Source organism: Hydra vulgaris, chromosome 03 (genome assembly GCF_038396675.1).
Source record: "Hydra vulgaris chromosome 03, alternate assembly HydraT2T_AEP".
In the NCBI taxonomy this organism is placed as follows: domain Eukaryota; kingdom Metazoa; phylum Cnidaria; class Hydrozoa; order Anthoathecata; family Hydridae; genus Hydra; species Hydra vulgaris.
Genome location: NC_088922.1, coordinates 5,487,402 through 5,512,720, shown reverse-complemented (window position 1 = coordinate 5,512,720; position 25,319 = coordinate 5,487,402). Strand labels below are relative to the sequence as shown.

At 26.2% G+C, this 25,319-nt stretch overlaps 1 protein-coding gene across 1 annotated transcript in view; it reads right to left on the bottom strand.

The window, feature by feature from the left end:
- Positions 1 to 1,370: 1,370 nt before the first annotated feature.
- LOC100205577 (solute carrier organic anion transporter family member 4C1) overlaps positions 1,371 to 25,319 on the bottom strand; it is a 33,970-nt gene continuing 10,021 nt past the window's right edge. Inside the window, exons 4-10 of the mRNA XM_065792121.1 lie at positions 21,903 to 22,045; positions 21,382 to 21,778; positions 20,535 to 20,712; positions 20,213 to 20,360; positions 16,179 to 16,399; positions 11,020 to 11,237; positions 1,371 to 1,757 (exon numbers count right to left, since the gene is read on the bottom strand). Of these exons, the coding sequence (XP_065648193.1) occupies positions 1,657 to 1,757; positions 11,020 to 11,237; positions 16,179 to 16,399; positions 20,213 to 20,360; positions 20,535 to 20,712; positions 21,382 to 21,778; positions 21,903 to 22,045 (1,406 nt within the window). The 3' untranslated portion in view covers positions 1,371 to 1,656. The remainder of the gene's footprint in view (positions 1,758 to 11,019; positions 11,238 to 16,178; positions 16,400 to 20,212; positions 20,361 to 20,534; positions 20,713 to 21,381; positions 21,779 to 21,902; positions 22,046 to 25,319) is intronic.

Genomic DNA, 25,319 nt, shown 5'->3' with positions numbered 1-25,319 from the left:
ATGGTAATACACATCAACATCAGGAAGTTAAATACAAATATCGATAAGCTAAAGTACTTTCTTATCGAATGCAAATGTTCTTTTTTTAAAAAAAAGAACTTTTGCATTCTTTTGAATGCGAAAGTTTTTTTTCTTCGAAGTGCATAAAATTATCGCTATTTTGAATCGCGGATAGTAACATTTTGGAGGGAGGGGGGGGGGGTAAGATATCCTCTGCCCCCGGTGCAGAAATGTTAGGTGAGCAGTTGCCCATCCTGCACGCTATGTTCCAGCACCTATGCCCATTGGTGAATTATGGTTTTGATTTAAGTTTAATTTGCTGCTTAGTTAGTTTTTTGTATGGAGCATGCTGATCTAATATTTTTTCAAATGTCTTTAAAAGAAAACGGATAAATTGATTTACATCATCATCTTTTTTAATATATAGGGCTCAGTTAATGTCGGAGACATCTTCAATAAATATATTTTTGCTAAAGTTCTTGAAGCATCGCCTGTAGGATATACATTTTTTAGGGTGATTAGTTTTTCTAGGAATGCAGATAAATTGAGCCATATAATCAGATATTGAAATAGTAAGATTGCCAGAGATTTGGTCAGGTGAATTGAAGTTTATAAAGATGTTATCAATAAGTGTTTGCGATTTAGCTATTATGCATGTTGGTAGAATAATAACAGGATGTAATGAAAAAGAAATAAGCGAGTCAAGGTAGCTAGATATGGGATTTGATTCATTATATTTTAGTATACCCATATTAAAATCCCCCATAAGTAAAATACTTTTTTTTTCAATATTCAGCTTATCTAATAGTGGAGTTAAATAATTATTAGTTGATCGGAACATGATAAGTTCAAATGTTTTTTAGAGACTCTCATAACTAAATGAAGTGGCTATAGATTAGGTCTTAACTTAAATTAAGCTAAACTACTTAGCTCTGGAGAAAAATTCGAAAAAACATTTCTTGATAACTGCAACTTAGTTTATCGTTCTGAATAAAAAGTATTTTCGTTCGCTAAGTCTTAAAAGCAAATAGAGAAATTAAAATTCCAAAGTTAAAAACTTTTCAAAAAAGTGAATTGAAAGCTTTTTTTTAGATTCACCAAAAACTAAAAAGTTATTGAAAAGAATCTAAAAAATATACATAAAATATAGATCAGGTCAGAAAAGCAATTTTAAAAAGCCCTTTTTCTTAAAAAAGTCTTTAAACTTCAATTTTTTACTTAGTTTCAAAAAATGCTTATCAGATCACTAATATTGAGTTAAAGAATTGCTGGAACTATTATCAAGAACAAAGTTTTTCAATTTAATATTGGATCTAAAGAAGATTTTATTATAAATTCTCTACTATTTCTTGAGACAAAGACTCAACATAAAAAAACATTATAGTTTAATATAATTTGATCAAATCATGAAAAAATTATTTAATCTCGTAAATTAAAACTTGTTAATTAAAAAGCAGGAAATCACTAGGGTTGATGAAGAGAAAAAAAGAGAAATTGCTTCACAAAAAACGGAAGATATGCGATAATTATACAACTTAAACTAGCCTAATTTATATATATATATATATATATATATATATATATATATATATATATATATATATATATATATATATATATATATATATATATATATATATATATATATATAACGAATTAGCTTTTTTCATTATTTATGTTTGATAATTCTACGTTTGAATTTGATGGTAATTTGGGATAAAACCACCATGCCAAGATGTACAGTATTGATCCAATCACTAAAAAAAAGGAAAAATTTAGGTAAAAAAAAAAATGTTTGAACAATGTTTGAAATCTTTACTAGTTTTTTACCAGTTAAAGATTAAATGTTATTAATGTTTGTTTTTTTTTATTTGTTTTTATTTTATATTTACTTATTTACATCTAATATATAAAATTGATAATACGTTAATTAATTTTTATTCTCCAACTCTTTACAACAGATGCTTCTTACTTTTTTAATACTTAATTAACTTAATAAATTACAAATTAAAAATACATCAATACTATTATTATTAATAAATACTATTAATAAATTAAAGTTAAAAATACTCCATTAACTTAATAAATTAAAGTAATTATACATTATATTATAACAAAAATAACTACTTCCTATGAACGTCATTTTGACATTCAAATTTATTTCTTAGACTACCACGCAAACTTAGGAAAATAGAGACACTTACAAATTACGAATAAATATCTAAAAGGTTCAAAACAAAAAATATTTCAAAATAATTAAATCTTGTGTAATATAGAAAGGGTAACTTATTTATGGAAATCTAAATTTTGATAAATTGACACTTTTCACCGTGTTTTTACATATCTTTAAATATTAGTAGAGAATTTAGCCGTTTTAGTAGCAGTTTCAGTAGCATTAACAGTAGCAGCAGTATAAGTATTAGTAGTAGTAGTAGTAGTAGTAGTAGTAGTAGTAGTAGTAGTAGTAGTAGTAGTAGTAGCAGTAGTAGTAGTAACAGTAGTAGTAGTAGCAGCAGCAGCAGTAGCAGCAACAGCAGTAGCAGCAACAGCAGCAGCAGTAGTAGTAGCAGCAGCAGGAGTAGTAGTAGTAGTAGCTAGAAACTAAGTTTAAAGTGAATGACCGGCGTTAACAAATTTTCAAACATCCAATACTAATAATGCATCTAAAAATTGCCATTTTACGAACGTTGGTTTACATTTATTAAATCTACTTATCTTAGCTACAATTAGTAAGCTTTACTTTCTCTAAAAACTCTAAGTTATTTCACTATATTTTTTGACTCTCTACTAAATAATACATTTTTTACTTAGTCTCGGATTATAATGAATAGCAACTTTAGCAAGTTAACTAAAATCATAACAACATAAGCAAAATATTCCAAGAAGCATCCCGTCAAAAAAATGGAAAACTGATAAAATTATTCCAAGAAGCATCCTGTCAAAAAAGCGGAAAACTAATAAAAAGGCAGAAATACGTATATATCTAGCTTTATATCAATTTTTTTCTGAAAAATTTTTATGTTTTTATTTTATCTTTTTTGAAAAACTTTTTAAACAAACACTTTATTTTTTTTTAAAAACTTGATGTTTAGAGTTAGCTCTGATGTATTTAAGAGAATATTTGAAAAAGTTGGTGGTATGCATTGTCATCTGCGTCTGGGTCTAGGCCGTACGCAGGTCTATTTGTTTCATTCATTGTCATTTTGCTCAGTTTCATTTATTGCCATGTTGCTCAAAGTAAATAAGTAACATTGCGTTTTAACAATTAGTGAAACGAAAATATAAACGTTAACAATGTGAAACAACATAGTTTGCCTACATTAAGTAATTTTTTATTCTAACCTTTCGTTCACGCGTGTTGTATTCAAGTTTTTTTTTTATCGATTTTTGACATTTTGAAAACAGTGTATATTACGGGTTTACCTAAAGCGTTTTTTATTAAATAAAAAATGTAATGGTTTTATGCAAAACATTACATTAAAAAGATGGCAAACGTTGCTTTTTAAAAACAAAAACAAATTGCGAAGTGTAAAACTTGTTTGATACATTTTAAAGACGATGTGAAACACGACCTTTGTCAAATTTAATAGAGTTTCTTTTAAAATGTTTTCAGAATATTGCCAAGCATAAAGAGGTTAAAATTGCAACGGAGAATTATTTGTAAAAAGTTGTTGTCATTTAAGCGAAAAAGATTAAGTACAACTTCAACAACAACTTTTAGATAAAGTACGACACCAACAACAATTTGCAGTTGTTTCAGATTTAGTTCAAATCAGCTTTTAGTATCATCATTCTCGTTATCAAAGATTTACAAATAAAGTTAATATAGAAAGGAGTTGAAAAAAACAAAGTTTAACATCAAAAACGTTGATGACAGCAATTATTTTAGCTTTAGTAGATTCTAATAAATTTAAAGGAAAAAGTAAGAGGTTTTAATCTGTCAAATTTAATAAAAACAAAGTCAAATTTTCCTAATTTACTATCATTGTTATATGGATCATCTGTAAGAAAGTGTACCTAAAATACTATAATTCAGTTAAGCTTTTTTTTTATCGTTATTTTCATAGCGATTTACTTATTTTTGAAATAATATTGTTAAAAGAGTAAATTCTTATACTATTCTTATAAAGTTTTATATTGATTGATTAAAAATTATTATAAATATAAATATTAAATATTAGGTATTTTATTTAACGGTGTATTCATTTATAAAAGTTTGTAAAAATATCCAAAATCCAAAATTTAATTCAATTGTAAATTTACAATGCTGGAAAGTTGCGACTTGCAGCTAAATATAAAAGTAAAACAAACTTTCTATTACAAATAGGTAGCAATGAGCAATGTACTTCTAAAGTTGTTCTGCGATTAATGTTTGTTATCATTCACGTTGCTACAAAGCGTATGTAAGGTGTGTTCAAAACGGTATTGCTAGAAAATTTTCTTATCTATAAAGATTCATACAATTTATTTTGTAGAAAAGTAGTCAAAGATCGCTTGCATAGCTGTAAAATGTTTACTGCAACAATGTACTAGAACAATGTCTAAAATTGATTTTGTTTCTGATCTTTGCTGGGTATAAAAAATTCAAAACATAATAAAAGATCAATAGAGGTTCAATACAGAACATAATAAAAGATCAACAGAAAGCGATGACTTGATCATTATATATAACAAAGATAAAAAATGTTCTGTATGGGAAAAAAATTAAATATAATACGTTTAAAAATTTGTCTGCCATGCATATGGTGAACGGAATACATTTGTTGTAAACGCAGCTCGTTACCAGCCCTTTAAGATGAGAAAATACAAAGAAAAATTTATATTTCTTAACAATGATGCTCGTGATAATCACATTAATCGGACTAAAATGCTTAAAGAAAAAATGCTTGACGCTTGGGATTGTAATACCGGTCTTTACGGTATTACAATCCTCAGGTTCACCGCATTTATGGACCTTGTAAGGCATGCGCAGAACTAATTGAAAAGAAGCTAAACATAGCTTTATTAAATATTGTCTGCATAAAATCAGACGGAGCTGCTGTTAATAAGAGAACGGCGAAGTTATTTAATAAAAACTATCAAATATGTATTATACATGGCCGACAATTGACAATGATAAAAGTACTTTACAATATCAGTACAATAGATGTACAAGATGTTGATGAATGTAATGCTAATTTAATAATTAATGGTGATTCTGACTATTCAAAAATTGAACTTGAAAACATTTAAGTAGACCGTGAAGCAACCGAGACTACATATTTTGTTTTACAAAACGCAGAAGTAAACTCTTTAACTACAAAATTTCGGAGAGTTGTACGAATTTTTAGAAAATGACCAACCAAAAATGAAAAACTACTGCATAAATACATTTAAGAAACTGCCCAGTGGGCAAGGTACGTTTTTAAAACGTTTTTTAGACGTTTTTATTAGGTTTAAACCTAATAAAAACGTCTAAAGAACGTTTTAAAAACGTACTGTGCCCACTGGGTGTCGGAAATAAACTTTCACAAATTTTAGATTGTAAAACTAAATTGAGTAGTTTATCAAGCATGCTGAAACAATTTTTAAAACTTAAAGATGCTGTTCTAAAAAGTACATAAGTGATAACTGTTTGAAATATGCACATAAATTTTAATGAAAGCAAAGTAAATTTACTTTCAAATATAATATCAAGCGTACAACCTATGAAGCCGATTAACATTAAAATTTATACTTGGTTAAGTAACCAAAATGCCTTTTCAATTATTGCAATAAAAAAAAATTAATAAGTTGTATCAAAGAGAAAAGAACGATGTTTCCAGACATTTTACATTACATAACAGACCCAAATATGATTAATGTTTCTGTTAAAGATGAGTACGCTATTTTTAATATCAGCAGTAAAGCCGCAATTGTTAAAAGTATTGTTGACATTCTACAAAACATCTTGAAGACTAATGCGGAATCTGGCGACAGCATTCCGAGACACTTAAATAATAAATTCAGATTTGAATAACAATCTCATTACTATTAAACCAAATGGTAAACAGAAAAAACAGACAGAATCAAGGAATAACCTCAGAAAAACGTAACAAAAAGATTCTGAAAGAAATTTATTCCTAATTTCTTCTTTGTTTTTATGAAGATTTAGAATACTTAAGGCAAGAAAATATACGTGGGAAGTTTGCTCAAATAGCTTTTGATTATTTAATGACTATTCGTCCACCAAGTGTTGAACCTGAAAGATTATCAAGGAGACACAATTTTTGAATAATTTAAGCTTTTTGAAAAATTACTTTTTAAGAAATGCTATTTAATAAAAATGGTATTACATCGTTATATTTGTATTAATTTATAGATATCAATATATCTACTGGTGTTTTACCGATATACCGGTATTTCAATTTTCATTAACAGAATTACCGGTAAATGAAAAAATCGTTAAATTTACAAATCATACTTGACGCAATGGAATAATCCATGCGTTAAGTATGATTTGTAAAATATGATTACTAACTGGGCTCATGCGTTATGAGCCCAGTTAGTAATCAAACTACAAATAATCAGATAAAGACTATTACTAAAGAACCCACATATATCTAAAGAAATTTCTGATTTTGTTAGCTGAAGTTGTTAAGGTAAAACAAACCCTTTGGAAAACAAATTAATGTTGTTATCATAATGAAAAATTGAGATGCTCAGATTGACTCAGAACTGCAACAAGAAAAAGATGAAAAAAACTCAGAGATAAGTGTCATTGAAAGCTAAAATGAAAATGAATACGATGATATGAACTTTTGAAGATAATTTTTAAAACTCAAAACTATTCCTGGCTTTTTTATTTCTAAATTTTATTATAAAAAAAATTTTAAAAGATGAAGATCTTTTTGATGTCGAGTAAAGATTTTTTTATATTACCAGTATCAGCTAGTTTAAAAATTGATATGGTAATAATATATAATAAAAAATAAATAATAATACTGTGGAATAATTTGAGTAAGAAATATATAATAGAAGGTTAAAAAACATCATAAATAACATTGAGTTTATATATTAAATAAAGTACAATAATGTAAAATAATTGAATTTATATATGAATAAAGTAAACCAACATTCGGTGAATGTTATATCTGTGGTTCGATTTGTATTGACTTTTATCTGCTATCTTGTAGATAAAAAAGAAAATAACTGTTTACTTGTGGCTAATGAAATGTAGTAACAAGTAAACAGTGTTTTATAATTATGAGTTCTAGCCAGCTAGTAGCCGGCTTATTTAATTTGCAAATCTCATGGACAACCCGCTGTCTTTATTGTAGCAAGTTGTCTTAAATTAATTTGCAAGCTTATTTAGATAAGAATCTTCGTGTTCAAAACAGCTTTTTTTTAATGCTACAAATCGTCTCTAAATCCTACTACTTATGACATCTTTTACGTCTTTTTTTATGTTTACTACTTAAAAAGTACTATCACACGTTACTAATTACTTTAAAATTCGTATCTTATTATTAATGAGTTTTTGATGGTTTAGCTAATTTAGAGTTTATTGTTAATTGACCTAACTGCAATTACTTGCCATAAGTTAAAACAGTTACTAATCATAAGTTCAAATAATTACTTATAAAATACGGTATTAAATGAGTCTATTTTAATAAAGTTTCTGATTTCTAAAATACGAACAGTATGATAGTGTTTTATTTTTATTTAGTATTTTTTCTTCTTACTTTTGTATACTTTTTTATAATACTTATTTCATTTGCCTATTTCTTATTTTTATTTATTAAAATTTCTTTTACTTTCCTTATTTTTATTTAATAATATTTCTGCAAATGTGAGTTAGTTATAATAATCAATTAGTGTAAAAAAAGATTAGAGTGAAATAATGAAACCGTTTTAAGAACCGTTACTATTAAGTACAATTAGGGTGGAATGCAAGAAGCGAACTTGAAATTTGAAGTCATACTTCAAGTCTAAAATTCGACTTAAGCAAATGGAAAAAGCGAACTTGAACTCAAGTCTAAAACCAGCTAACTTGAAAACCAGTCATTTTCAAGTTAGACTTGAAAAGCCAACTTGAAAAAGCTAAAATCTTTTCCGAATGCAAAAAGAGAACTTGAAATTTCAAGTTATACTTCAAATCTGAAGTCTGACTAAAGTGTTATACAAGAAACAAACTTGAAATGAATTCGTTCTTGAACAATCTGATTTCAAGTCGTTTTTTTAAGTTCGGTAAAGACCAGTCTTGAAAGCAAACTTGAAATAAAAAAACAAATCGCCATTATCATTTTATAAATATGTGGTAAAAAGTTACATAGAATTTTTTTCAATTTAATCAATTCATGCGTGAATTACTAATGAATCCTTATTTTATACTATATAAATACATTTCACCAGTACAACAACTGTCAATTGTATGTCGGTTTTATGCTACTGGTTCAGTACAGGTGAGAAAGTATTTATATTATCATAATAATTATATTATAATAACTATAACTATACCCGATTAAATAAATATATACACACATATATATGTGTGTGTGTGTGTGTGTGTGTGTGTGTGTGTGTGTTTGTGTGTGTAGTACTATAAAGGATATATGTCAGCTATTGCTTCTTTTTATGAATTTAAAGTTTTATTTATAAATTAACAGTATTTTTAAATTTTTTAGATTTTACGAACTTTGACGATTTCCAGGATATCTTGTAACAATAGATGAAGCATATCCTATAGCAAGTCCCGAGGGAGAAAATGCAAAACTGTATCAAAACAGAAAAGGATATTTTTCTCTGAACTGCCAAATAATTAAAGGTCATTCAAAAGAAATTTTGTCTGCTTGTATTCAATGGACTGGATGTGTTCACGGATCACTAGATTTTACCGAATCAGCCATTAAAAAAGTTTTAGAAGCTCATTTGCACGTCTATGTTATAGGGGACAATAAATTATCACTATTGGTGTGAGAGTGGAATGTTGTTTGGGAATTTGTTTGCAATATCTCTTTACAAATAAAAGCAAAAAATTTTATAGACATTGTATCTTGCTTTACTTACAACATTACCTTTTTAAAATAATGATTTTTAGGTAAATGATTAAATGTAAAATTATAACGAGGAAAATGGTTCCAAAGCATCAACGAGAGATTTTGAAGGAGAAGTTAAAATAGTGACTCGATTTTTTTATAAATACTTAACTTATCAAAGAATAAAAGCAATAATAATCGAAAAGTATCAAAAAAAATCTTTTTTATTGATAAAGTAAATGTAGAACTCAATCTGAAAAATTTTTTTTTTTTGAAAATAAGAATAACATTTAAAAATATAGAAATGCTCTAATAAAATAATCCTTTTAATTGTGTTTATTAAAATTCGTGTATTAATATGTGGCATTGTCAGTACTATTTGTAAATTTTTATTTTAATATAATAATAGTTTTGTTACCTTTTTGGCTTTTCTGGTACCTCAAGTTTCAGATAATATCAGAAGACCTTACTTAAAATATGAACTTCTGTGACTCATTTGGTCATTTGTATAAATGAATTAAAATAAAAAATTAATTTGCTATAGGTAAAACGAAAGAAAGTTAAGTTTGTTTTGAATCAGTAGCTGTATCCTAAAAATGTACTTATAATTTTTAAGTGTTTTGAAATTTAAATAATTTAAATTCTAAAATTGCATTATCTCCATAAAATTTTAAGATAGAATTAAATGATTTTGTGGCAATATTTGCAAAACGTTGTCTCTTGCTAGGATATTAAAGTTTTTTTAGGCCAATTTCACCCGTCTTCATTTCCTCTCTTTAAATCAAATTAAAAAAATAAATAGGTTTATTTAGCCGAAACTAATTGTTTATAAAATAAACTTAATAAATGCAAAAAACTTTTTCTCTAATTCATATATTGACCAAATGGCCCCACCCTTTCTGTCACTTTAATGATACAAGCTAGCTCAAACTGAGGGGCAATTTTTTGCAAAGCATCCTTATTTAACATAAGTTTAAACGTGTATTTGTTTGGACCTTGCTCCGTGTCCGGAGGTTAGCTGTCTCAAAGACCATAAAATGCTAGATCCGCCTCTGATCTATTCAAGTTTTGACCCTATCTTTCTATTGCTGACTTGACTGTTGTAACAAAAATAGGTTCTGTCGTACATTAAATAAAATCTAACTTGTGTTAACCATTTTCTTCTAATGATTTTGTTCTCTATCTCTATAAATATTATATTCGTCCTGGTATTAAAAATTGCTGTCATATTTTTTAATTAACTTTCGGTTAACTTCAAACGTAATTAACGTAATTAGTGTTTGCTTTCAGCCAAGTAAGAGTTTATTTTATTTTTTAATAAAAAATTTTAATAAGAAAATTGAATAACAAAATCCTTGTGTTTGATCATTTAAATCCAGTGTTTTTTTATTAAGGTACCAAGTTTTAATAAAAATAAAATACAAAAATTAAAATTATTATTTTGTAACACCTTTTAATTTATTTTTGTAAGTTAACATTTTAAAGTATAAAACTCAGAAATATTATTTAAAAATATATAGTTAATTTGCTTTACTTAAAAAAGGTTTTTCCTTCTCAAATACTTTGCTGTTGTTGATTGCAGAGTTTTTTTTTCCGATTGCGCCTTTAAATCAACGCCTTTTAAGTTTTTCAAGTTTGACTTTCTCAAGCGCGATCTTGAAATTTTCAAGTTTCGTTTACGCATTTGCTCAAGTTTTTTTTTGAAGTCTAACTTGACTAAGTCAAACTTCAAAGTTCAACTCGAACTTCACTCAAGTTCGCTTCTTGCATTCCCCCTTAGTGTTTGGCATGCAGATAATTTACAATTATGCTGCAACGTTTTATGTTCAACGCAATAGATATATAATACAATAAAATATATCTGTAATAAAATAGATATATGATAATATAATACAATAGATATATAATATAATAAAACGACAGTGAAATGTGTAGTCTATGAAAATTTTACATCCCATTTCGAAACTTAGATTAAATGTGTTAAACCTTTTACAATGTATAGTAGGTATGTAGCAAATATTACCTGATGTTGCAACACCAAATACAACAAGATTAAACGAAAGACGATCTGAGTTGTAGTCTAAGCACTCAAGTTTTTTACCGCATTCGCTGTATGACCAAGTAATGCATTGCGAGTCAATAACTGCACCAAGAATAATGGGTCCAGGTAAAAAGCTAATAACTCGCATAATCATAAATTGCATACCCAATGCGAATGCGCGTTGATTATCGGGAACACATCTACAAAAATGTTTTAATATTAAAGTTATTCTTATTATAATCCAGCAAACACTGCACGTACACTGTTTTTGGTCAGCGAGGAACATTTAAAAGACGTCTAAATTACATTCAGAAGTGTGCCTGTTCATAATAAAACACAGATCAAAAGAACATGCAAACTAAAATTAAACATGCAAACTAAAATTAAAATCTCGTTTTATTAGTATCGTTCAAAAATATTTAGTTTTATAGTTAACATTTCGAAGATGTTTTTTTTAATAGTTGTTAAATGGGTGCGCCCTTTTTTATTCTAACTCGAAATAACATAGATATCTAAACAATCGTAACAAACAGTTTTATAAAGAATTGTTAGATTGTAAGTTATTATTTTAATTATTATTACATTAATAGATTATTTCTTATATTTTTTTTAACAATTTGATTTATATTTAGTTTTAGTATAAATGAAATGATAAATTTTAAAAAAGCATTTGATAAAACTATAAATACGGTCTAAATGAACTAAAAATTAAATTTAATGCCCAAAATTTGTAAAAAAACTTAAATAAACAATATTACAAAGTAATAATTATTTTTAATCAACAATGTTGTTGAATAAAAATAATTTAAGTAATCAATAGTTTTTACAAATTTGGTTGTTGTTGCCATAGTTATTACAAAAATTTTTTTACCTTTCATTTCTTTCAAAAGGATTTTTCATAGTAGAGTATACGTCATGTATAGAATCTATATTGTCATTGTATATTCAATGACAATAAACATTGTACACACAAAGACAAAAAGTGTTATATAACTTTTATTGCTATGTTATGTTATAAAAGAAAATAATATTATCATTGTATATTCTATGATAATAAAAGATGTATGCTTAATAATGCAGGGCTCCCGCTCCTGCTAAAAAAACTTAAATATCCTTTAAAAAAAAAAATCCTCCTTAAAAGTCCTTAAATAACCTTTAAAAAAGATATGATTTGACTGCTCTCCTTAATTTCTCCTTACAGTTGACTCTCGATATCTCGAAACTTTGTGTATCTTGAACTTTATTTCCGGTCCGTTGCTCGTTTGAGCCAAAATCCTCTCGATAATTAGAACTCTTGATACCTCCAGCTTTTTTTTCCGGTACCCTGAGGGTTCGAAATATCAAGAGTCAACTGTACTTATTTTGTGAAGGATTATACTTTTTAAAGTTGTTTTATAGTTGGCAAACTTATATTTCTATTACATATATTTATATATATGTAAAGTAATATATTAAGTTATAATAATTTTTCTGTTTGTATTTAAAATTTATTAAAAAAAAATAAGGTTCCGTTTCAGATGTAACCTTTTTCTCCTTAATTCGCCTTATTTTTTCTTTCAAAAAGTTGTCGCAACCCAATCTCCTTAAATATTACAAAAATATCTCCTTAAATCACCTTAAAATCCTTACTTTTAGCCACAGTTTAATAATGAGAACACTTTCATAAAAAAAGCGTTCTAAAAGAATAACATTTAATCATATTCTATATTTAAAATGTATAATTTTTTATTTGTTCGGTTGATTGTTGTTATATATGATGACTCTTTCCTTTCTATTTTTGGTGGTATTAGTTTTTGCTATATGTTTATACTTTAAAAAAAAATATGCTGCCCCAACTCAAACCTGTTGTGATGTATCGGTACTCTCCTGCATGTTCTACCAATATATATATATATATATATATATATATATATATATATATATATATATATATATATATATATATATATATATATATATATATATATATATATATATATATATATGTATATATATATATATATATATATATATATATACATATATATATATGTACACCTACATATAAACATATTTTTAGTATTGTATATTATGATTAACAACCATATACATTAAATAATGGAAACAAGACCAATTGATTCAAATAAATGATTTAAAAACAGAGAATGAATTTTAGTAGATGGCACAAGAGATGCTGGCTCTTTAAAGCAGTACCCATTATAATATTTGTAGAGAAGAGAAAGAGAATCAACATTTCGACAATGCGATAATGGTTGGCGGTTGGCTGTAAGAGCAGGTCCAACTATGTTTAAAATGCGATTTTGCACCTTGTCTAAAAGAGAAAGGATATCTTTGGAAGTTTTGCCCCAGATATGGTAACAGTATTCCATAAAAGGACTGATTTGAGGTTTAAACAGATAAATAATAGAATCTGGAGTAAGAAAGTGTCAAGCACGATAAAGTTATGGAACCTTAGCTGATGCTAATTTTGCAACAGATTTTATATATGGTTTCCAAAAGGATTGGAAGTAAGATTTAATCCTAGAAGCGAAGGGTAGATGACTCATCGAGTACATTAGCTTTCATAAGTATAGGAAGGTCTAAATTATTGCGATAGCAATTGGCTGAAAAAAACTGGGTTTTATCTGTTAAAGTTCACCAGCCACTGCGAGCCCAATGCTGTAGCTGAAGTGAGATCCTTTTCAAGCTCAAATGCCCCCTCCCAGCAATCAGAGAGTGTTAGCTTCTTATCAAGACACGAATAAATGGTAGTGTCATCAGCAAACTATGCCGCGTTAGGTGTGAGAATTATCGAAAGATTTTTAATGTTAATTAAAAACAGTATAGGGTCAAGGATAGAACCTTGAGGAACCCCTGAAGTTACAGGATATGAAGAAGAGTGCTGTCTATCAAGGACAATTTTTATACTAAAATTGGTTAGGAAAGATTTAATAATACTAAAGTTGTTACCTGAGACACCGTAAAAAAAAGCTTATGGATAAGAACAGCATCCCAAACTTTATCAAAAGCTTTATAAGCGTCAAGTGCAATAACTTTTACCTCTCCACATCTATCTAATGCACAATAAATCCTAGCGGTTATTACTGTTAGTAAATCAGCTGAAGAACAAGAAGATCGAAATTCGTATTGATGATCAGAAAGTAAGTTATCAGGCGGTAGTTAGACGAGTTTGATCGCCCTCCAAAGTTTTTGAAAATGGGGATAACAGATGCTGCTTTCCAGCAGGCTGGAAAACAATATGTTTATATATATATATATATATATATATATATATATATATATATATATATATATATATATATATATATATATATATATATATATATATATATATATATATATATATATATATATATGTATATATATATATATATATATATATATATATATATACATATATATATATATATCAATTTTTTAAAATGTGAATGTTATTGCAAAAAAGATGTTGAAATGCATGGACAAATATGAAAAAGACTTTTGTTAGTATATAAGGAACCCATTTGCAAAACTAAGACCGAGTGATTTTAAAAAGTTGATGAAAAACTGAACTACTATTTGTTTCGCATCAATAGAAAATTTACTTTTCCTATTTTTAGAACAAAAAAACTTTCAATTACTTTAGTCTTTAAATAGACATTAGTATATAATATGCGGGTAAAACTTTAGTATATAAAATGCGGGAAAAACTCAAAATTTTGCAGATTCTTAAATATGATATTGAAATGATAAGGTTGATCATCATCTTTAAATGATAAGAGAAGATTTTTTTTAAATTACTTATTACATAATAATAATAGTTTACTTCTAGCCTTCACATTTGTATAAGCTTACTTGACTGAATCTTTATTATATTCTTTCTTCTATATTCTATAAATTTTATATATATATATATATATTTTTTTTTTTGTAAATTGCAGAGACCATGTCTGAGTATACTGAGAATGAACTAAAAAATTGCGTTGCAGATATCCTGAAAAAAGCGCCGGATAGAAAAGGCGTCGGTGATCGTGAAAAACTAAACCACAACAAGAGTTTTTATGATAGGTTTTAGTTTTTTGAAATGTTTTGATTTTTTGAATACTTTTAATTTTGTTTTATTTGATTTAATTATTAAGGCACACTGGTTGCCGATTCTGTTATGCTTTCTGAATGTGAACTTTTGTCCCCAAAACCCTTCATATTCTACTATTGGTAAAATACACTCATTGCATAACAAAAGTCTTTTGAACGTTTAAAAGGCGTCTTTTCTAGACTAATTTTGTTTAACTGCACTTTAGCGGGAAGTCTTATTTAATTATTTTTACGACGTCTATAGAACGTCCTGAAAGGACGTCTTTGAGGGTCTAATCTAGAACCAATTTAAAACGCGTCCGAGATGTTCCGTCTGAACGTTTATTGTACGTTTTTTGTACGTTCCAGTGCTTGCTGGGAAGTTTATGAAAAAAAAAGGTTGTTGTATTTCTTATAAAATAAATAATGAGTAAATTTAGTACCGGAAATTCTGCCAGAATTTGTGATTTAGAGTTCCTTTTGGTTCCGGGCGGAATTATGCTAATTCCAACCGGAACTTATATTTACCTTTTAATTTTAAGACTGGGGTAAATTAAATTATAAAACGTTTGTCCTACAAGACTTTTTGCTATATGTATATATATATATATATATATATATATATTATATATATATATGTATATATATATATATATATAAATATATATATATATATATATATATATATATATATATATATATATATATAGTATATCTATATATATATATATATATATATATATATATATATATATATATGTATATCTATATATATATATATATATATATATATATATATATATATATATATATATATATATATATATATATATATATATATATATATATATATATATATATATATATATATATATATATATATATGTACATGTATATATATATATATATATATATGTGTATATATATATATATATATATATATATATATATATATATATATATGTATATGTATATATATATATATATATATATGTGTATATATGTATATATATATATATATATATATATATATATATATATATATATATATATATATATATATATATATATATATATATATTGCTCACCTAAGAACCGCTATTTTATGTGGCGTTCCTGATAAAAATGATAAAACAATCAATATGATTACACTCAAAATAAATAAAAATGCGTTTTTGCAATGACGGTCGCATTTTCCAGGAGTTGCGTAAGTGGAAGAATTATACTTGTAATCTTGATCAATATAGCGAGAGATGTTTTTTAGTATATCTCCGTGTAATACACAACTGCAGTTTTGAAAATATTTCACCTATAATAAAAATGATAATTTGTAAACTAAAAACAGATTTATAAGCTAATAGAAACTAAAGTTTCTTCTGATTCTTCGATTACTAAAAAAACTATTACTCAAATAAAATAAAAAACTAAAACTTGGAATTTTATAAAAGAAACAATTAGGATTAAAAACTGCAAATTAAATTATAAAAATAATTTACCTGCTCAAATCGTCATAGATAATAAAGTATATGATAACAGTAATACAGTTTCAGAAAAATTTAACATTTTTTTTGTTAACATGGGCCCAAATTTAGCTTCAAAATTTCACTGTCCAAATAACTCATTAAAACTTATCTAACTAATGTCAACAACGAACTAATATTTAAAGAAATTGATGAACTCGTAAAGTCCTCTGGTAGAGATGACATTTATAGTAGTATTATTGCTAATGTCTTTTTGTGATACGCAAACCTATTTTCGAAATATTCAAATTATTAATTAAAACTGGAACTCAGATAACCTAAAAGTAGCTAAACTATACCTATTTTTAAAACTTGTGAAACATTTCTAATAAATAATTACAGACCAATCCCAATATTCTTTCTTTTTCTAAAATACTTGAACAAATAATCTACAATAGATTATATGAATATTTAATTTAAAACTATTTTTTAAATAAAAAACAATTTGGTTTTCAATCACAACTCTCAACTAATTAATTTTTATTTAAATTAAATGATGATAAAGCTTGGAGGTAAAACCCTAATCACTATGAAAATCCAAAAAAAAAATGTCAATATATTTAATATTATAATATATATTTCAATATATTATATGTCAATATATTTATTATTATTTCAAACTTTTTTAAAATAATATAACTATTAATATGTTAGTATGATAGTAAAAATAAATAAATAATAAATAAAAAATAATAAATATAATAAATAAAATAATAAATATAATAAAAAAATATAATAAATATAATAAAAAATAATAAATATAATAAATAATAAATAAAATAAATAATGATAAAAAAAAAAATTAAATTGTATGAAAGTACAAATTTAGCAAAATGTTTATTATTTAATAAAAATTTAATTTTATGCCATTTTTAAACATTTTTCAAAATGTTCTTCTTAGAATTTTTTCTAAAATTTTAAAAAGTAATTTTAAAAAGTAAATTTTAATAAGTATAGTGTAACAAAAAAGTAAAAAAACATTTTTTGGTTTTTGGAAATGTGAATAGTAAGTATACTATAGAAAAACTTAGCATAACATTCGGCATTTTCTGAAAAATGTGTGGATAATTTTGTCTCCTTTTAACTCAATAAACTCTGGGAAATGTTACTGACTTTTAAGTTTCTGTAGTCGTCTGAGAAGATTTTGACCTTTTATGTATGTTTTATCCAAAGTTAACCCTAAGCATTCTCTGATAACTTTTTTTTAATGATATTAAGGCCTTGATATATTTTTTGTAGCACGAATACCTTGTGTAGGAAAATATTTGTTTTAAGTATCAGCTTTCAAAAATGAGTTTTTCTTTTAAGTATTTTTTTGCATGTATGATAGAAATATTTAAAAGCACCTTTTAAATTAAAAAAATATTTCAAAAAAATATCTCAATATTTAGATTTTTTAATTTTTGAAATATATTTAAAGCCATTATTACTTACTCTCGAGGGGGAGTAAGACTAAAAGGAGGGTGTGTGGAAATTTTATTTTGTGTAAGAAACAAACGAAAACCTAATTTTTGGCATTTCGAAATTTACGAGATTTTTTAAAGGTCGACGATTTTTAAAGCCTGATTACACTAAAAGTTTTTATTTGAGAGCACAATTAAAAGTTTAATTGTTCTCTCATTCAATTTTAGAAATAGTTTGTACTATAAGTGATTCTTTTAATAAAAATCAATTTGTATTAGGAAATTTTATAGACCTATCCAAAGTGTTTGACTCAAATAATCATGTTATCTTACTTAAAAAAAAAGGAAAAATACGGAATAAAAAATACTAACCTAGACTGTTTTAAAAGATTTATGTGCAACAGATAGCAACGTGTTATTTCGAACGATAAAAAATATTCAAATTTACTAAAAATAAATGGCAGAGTTCCCCAAGGTTCCATTTTTGACCCTCTTTTATTTTTAATTTATATTAACGACCTTACACAATCCCTAACAAAACTCAATGCAATAATGTTTGCTGATGGCACAAATTTGTTTTATTCATCAGCATCAATTAAAAACCTCTTTGAATCTGTGAACGACGACCTTGAGAACCTAAACATCTGTTTTAAAGTAAATAAATTATCCTTAAATACAGAAAAAACAAAATAGATCTTTTTTTATTCCAACCAGCAGAAAAGTAATATACCAGAAGAAATTGATAACATAAGTATCAAAAGAATTGAAACGATTAAATTTCTTGGGATTGACAAAACAATATATTGGAAAGCCCATTTACAACAGTAAGTACAAAATTATCAAAAAGTATTGGCTAATAAAGTCAAACTTATACTTCTCCAAGGGAATCTAAAACTTCTCTACTTTTCTTATATACAGCTTATAATTAACAAAATTTATTTTATCGATATCTATTAAATGTTAAAGTAAGAAATATTGATAACAATTAAAGTTAAAAAAAAATAAACAAACACAGTAAAATATTATTGAACAGTAAACCATAAAAGGTTAATGTTTGTTTTGTAAATTTTCTTTATAAATTTTTGGTTTATTTTGTATTTTAAGGGTTCTCAATGAGTAGCCCAGTGGTGCGACGGACTTGCGTATATTTTATAAATGCGAAGGTTAATAGCCAGCACTTTATATTATAAACTACGAATTTTTTAATTAACTATTTTGATCCACAGTCAAGCGCGCATGCGCATAACAGCATTATTAACTTTCTTCAGAAACTGGAGACATGTAAATAGTACTTTTTGGAAATATGTAATAATGATCTATTTAAAGAAAAAAAAGTATTTACAGGTAACATTTAAAAGTAAGTTAGTAAGAAATAAAAAAAAAGTTTTTAACAATTGTTAAAATTATTTTGTTTTTTTCCGCTTTTTGAAAAATTGTAGTCATAGATATTTACCTCATGTGATAACATTATTATTTTCTTCTCTTCCTTTTTAAATTTTGCAATAAAACAAGTAATAAAAAACTTTAGGAACTTAAAAAAGAATTTTATTACTTTTTTTCTCTGCAATCTTTTTCCTTATAACCTAGATACAGTAGAAAAACAATGTTCTTTAGAACAATGTTTTTCTACTGTATTGAAATCTAGGTTATAAGGAAAAAGATTGCAGAGAAAAAAGTAATGTTTTTCTATTGTTTTTTTTTTTTCTAGGTGTTCTCAGAAGTCCTTACGGTCTTATCGCGGAGCACCGCTGGAGAGCATTTAACTAGAGGTTCACGTCTCCTTCCTTACCAATGTCACTTATTGGGCCGGAGCCGGGATCGAACCCGGGACTTCTGGATTCTGAGCCAGAACTCTAACCACTGCGCCACGGCTGCTCTATTGAAATCTAACATCAGAAAGTAAAAGTAGAACAGTACAGTTGAAAGCTAAATTCATTAAGCATTACTGTAGAAAAAACATTGTTCTACAGAACAATGTTTTTGTCTGAATTGAAATCTAGGTTATAAGAAAAAAGGTCGAAGAGAGAAAAAAATTAAAAAATTCATTTTTAAATTCCTAAAGCATTTTATTATTTGTTTTATCGCAAATTTTAAGAAGGTAGAAAACAAAATAATATTCGAATTATTAGTGAAGTATACGCTTTAATTAGCATTAGTGTTAGAATTATTATTAAAATATAACAACTGATAAAATTTAACCTTTCCTTCATTATTCTTAATTATCTGACAGCCTGCATAGCATGGAGAACTATATGTGATCCCATTTGATCCGCATACGGGAAAATACTTTATTTCTGAACAACTACAGTTTGAGTTGCATGGTGAACTTAATGAATTTTCCAACCATCTTTAAAACAAACAATTAAACATAAAAAAAAATAAAATTCATATATATATATATATATATATATATATATATATATATATATATATATATATATATATATATATATATATATATATATAAATGTATAAGATATAAATGATAAAAAATTGAAAAAATTTAAAATAAAAAACTTACTGGTTTGGATATGGTACTATTATACCAGCTAGGTTTGTATTTCTACATCCAGGTATAAAAAACAATATAGAAAACAACCCACCGATTATTGATATAATAAAGCAAAACTGCATGGAGGTTTTTCCTGCTGCTTTTATTTTCCATTTGCGCATTATCAATGATCCACTCATTACACCAACTTTAATTATTAAATATTTAATAGCCATTAATTAAATTGAATTTAATTTGTGCAGATTATTGATTTTCTTAAGTGTACTAAGCATGCTCTTAAGAAAAATATTTCGAAGTAAGTCTGATCCCTCTAACTAAATGTCTGACCCTCTAAGTAATATTAGGTAGTATAGTACTCTTCAAGTATTATTACCCTCTAAGTAATAGTATCTTCTAAGTAATATTAAATAGTAAGTGATATTAAGAAGTAGTGAGTTATTTAATTGAAAATTTCATCATTTACTTTATAAATGATGTCATCATTAACGTTCAAGAAAAAAATAAAGTCAGAAATACATATACACTATTTTGCATGCATCCAAACCACCATTTTATACTATTATTATAGACTAAAAAAGAATAAACAAAACAAAACAAAGAAACTTCATTGTTCAGGTAATTATTTAATACGTTGTTAATTATAATTATTATTTAAGAGGTTTTTTTAATGATTTTAATGGTTTTTATTCTTTTGCAAAGTTTTATTTATTAGTTTTTATTTATTTGTTTTTTAATTTAAAACATTTATAGCTCTTAATAATTAAAAACGTCTTTCGCATTACAAATCGTAAATAACTAAACTTTTACATTGCTAATTTTGTATTTGATAACAAAAAAAGTTTAAGAATAAAATTACCTATCATTGTGGGTGCCAAAACTGCACCCAAAATCATATTAGCTTTATCAGGTGGAATTCCAAACTTAAGAATAAGTAACTTTGAAAAAAAAGTTCCAATGCTTACACCAAACAATGATTTTACTGTAAGTCCCAGTACACTTAACATAAAAGATTTATTACGGAGCATTTTGAAACTTTCTATTATAAAACCTTTAATTGTATATTTAACACTTAAGTCTGATTGGGGTAAGTTTCCTAACTTTATTGCTTCCTCTCTTTTCTTATCTCCACCAGGTAACTTTTTTGGAAAAAACAAAAGTAAAAACCCAGATATCATCAAGAAGCCAAACATAACAAGAAAACCCAGCCACCATGCACCTACCCACTCACTATCATTAACTTTCAAATGCGTTTTCTAAAAGTAAAAAAAAAAGCGGTACTAAAAATTCGAAAAAATATTTTGCATTTTTATATAAAAAGTTATATTTAAATACATTTTTTAACAAAAAAGTTTTTTTGAAATGTCTGTATTATTTTACCTGGTTTATATTTGTATACCTTCTCAAAAAAATGCTTGAGATTATATACCCAACACCGGGCCCCAAAGTAGTTGCGGCAAACCAAGCTCCTAAGTAAATTGGCGTTTTATTAGGTGAAACATTTTCATCTAAGTAGGCTGGACCTGTTAAGCAAATTTTTTTTCATGTAACTAATCCTTATAACTCGTAAAAAGATCAGTTAAAAACTTTGCTATAATTGTTCTGTAAAACAAAACTTAAAAATTTACTAATAAACTAAACAAACTAAATTTACTACTCATAAAAAAATTAACTAAATTTTTTCTTTTTGAGTTTTCATGGTATTATTAAGTAAAGCCTTAATGTTTGTCATTATTAATCTTATTCCATATCATTTACGCACGCATTCAACAAGAGCGGACGCGATTTTACCACGAGTAGCATTAAAAAAAAAAAGACATTTGGATTTGTACTTTAGATTTGGAAAAATATACATTTTTAACCTAAATAAAAATTTATTTTTATTTTATCACGTATATATATACTATAGCATTAACACTTGCAGAAATAAAAAAAGTGTTAAAAAAAAATGTTAAGAGAATTCAAAAAAGAAACTGAAGAAATTTTTCGTAAGCAAGAGAAAACTGTTATTGATAATATAAATAATATCAATAACAGCGCTAATATAAAAATAATTAACGACAGATTGGACAAGTTAAACATCAACATGAATGCAAACGAAATTAAAAAACTTATAAAGGAATTGGAAGATATTAAGGATAGTCTAAACTATAACGAAGAACTAGTTGACAAAAAAATTTATAACAACAATAAGCGACTAGATAAAAAATTCGAACATACTAATATAGAATAATTTATGTAGGAAAAGCAACGAAACCTGGAAGATAGATCAAGAAGAAAAAATCTACGAATCGATGGAATTGATGAAAATGGGCAAGAATCATGGGTAGACTCTGAAGAAAAAGTTCACACATTCCTCGGTTGTAGATCTTTCTTCAATCCGCACTGGATTGAAGAAAGACGGACGGCGGAGGACAATAGTACTTAACCTGCAGAAATACAAAGACAAAATAAGAATCATGAAAGAATCTCTTTGACTAAAAGGAACGAATTCCTTCATTAACGAAGACTTTTCTCGTAAGACCGTAGCTATTGGGAAAAAGTTATTTGCGGAAGTTAAACAAAGGCGCTCAAATGGTGAAAATGTAACGGTAATGTATGACAAACTTATTTATCTTAATGATAATTATTTATCTTAATAAAAATTCAAAAATCTTAACAAATAACTAGCACTCCTAAAAAGAAATCCTTTGTTGTTGTTTTTTTCCATTTATTATCATTGGTATGACTAATAACTTTGAACCCCTTTTTTTAAATTTATATGAAACAAATCTCTTTTCTTTAGAAGTAAACCATGACCCTTAAAATAATTTTTGTCGCAGTATTTTCTCCGGTTGTTCGTATTATTTTCCTAGTCAACTAGAAGGGTTTCATTTTAAGAATGCCCGTGAAAAAAATAATGATCAAATTGTAATTCTCCACCTCAATATAAGAAGTTTAAAATGCAATTTTGAAAAATTTGTAAATCTATTAAAAGAAACTAAACACACTTTTAATATAATTTGTTTAACTGAAACTTGGATCACAGTAGATGATATAAGTAGTGATTTTGATATTCCTCCTTTTAATATAACTTCTATGGAGATAAAAACAAATAAGCGCGGCGGTGGAGTATTAATTTAAGTTCACAAAAATTTTGAGTATTGTTTTAGGAATGATTTGAGTGTTTCTGCAATAAACTGCAATAAAAAAATTGTAACTATTGAAATTACAAACAATCTAACTAAAATCATTTTAATAAGCTGTTGTTATTGGCCACCTGACGGTGTGAGCGAAAACCTGAGCATGTTCTACAACAAATCATTAAAAAACGAACCAATAAAAAAATAGAAAACTATATAGTCGGAGACTTGAAATATGAACTGTTTTCTCTATAATGACGACCATAAAATTAAGAATTTTTATGATGCAATTTTTGAAACAGGGTCAGTTACTTTAATAAATCGACCCACAAGAGTAACAATAAACACAGCAACTCTTATAGATAATATTATAACTACTGATATTTTCAAGAATAATATACAAATAAGTATCATAAAAACTGATTTAGCAGATCATTTTCCTCTTATCCTGAAACCTAATAAACAAACCCAAAAAGAAACATTAATACCAAAAAAGTAATACGAAAACGCATTTATAAAGGGACTAATATTAAATTATTTAAAGACCAACTATCATTACTGCATTGGAAAAACATAAATTTTGATCAAAACGCAAATAATATTTATGAAACTTTTTTCAAAACATTTTTTTCTGTTTATGAAGTTAATTTCCCAATAGTCGAAAAAACAATAACAACTAAGAATATGAAAATACCCTTTTTTTTACTTAAAGGCTTTAAAAAATCATCCAGAATAAAACAAAAGTTATATATAAGAAGATAATCAGTAAACAAATAATATTAAAAACAATAACATAAAAAGTTATATGATAAAAACAAAAACAGTTTCAAGCGAAAAAATTTATAAGAACTACAAAAACTTATTTGAAAAAATTTGCAAAATTCCTGAAGAAAAGTTATTACTCTCAATTATTTAATACATTTAAAAACGACACAAAGCGCACGTGGCAAATAATGAAAGAAATTATTGACAAAAAAAAATCATGCTCTTGTTTCCTGCCACAATTGGTTAGAGTCGATTACAAAAGTTTATATGAACCAAAAACTATAGCTCAAGAATTTGACAAATATTTCACTCATAGAGAACCAACGCTGTCTGAAAAAATCCCAACGACCAAGTCTTTGTTTACTGATTATCTAAAACCCCTGTATAATTGCATTTGTTCATATGAGTTATCTTCCGAATTATTGTTTGATGAGTTTGAAAGGGCCTTCAAATCTGTTAAAAAAAATAAAGCAGTCGGAGCAGATCAAATTAATGGAAAGGTGGTTATAGATTACTTTAAACAACTTAAAGTTGTTCTTTTTAAAATCTTTGGCGCTTCTATCCATCAAGGAGTAAAAAGTAAAATGGTTTAAAAGTTATCTATCTAACCGAAAACAATTTGTACCATTTTAAAAGTTATCTATCTAACCGAAAACAATTTGTACCATTTTAAAAGTTATCTATCTAACCGAAAACAATTTGTACCATTTTAAAAGTTATCTATCTAACCGAAAACAATTTGTACCATTTTAAAAGTTATCTATCTAACCGAAAACAATTTGTACCATTTAACAATGATTATCAATCCACTTTTCTTAATATAATCTGAGGAGTTCCACAAGGTTTAATTCTTGGACCTCTCCTTTTTTTAATTTTTATAAATGACTTAAATAAAGCTTCAAAACTATCG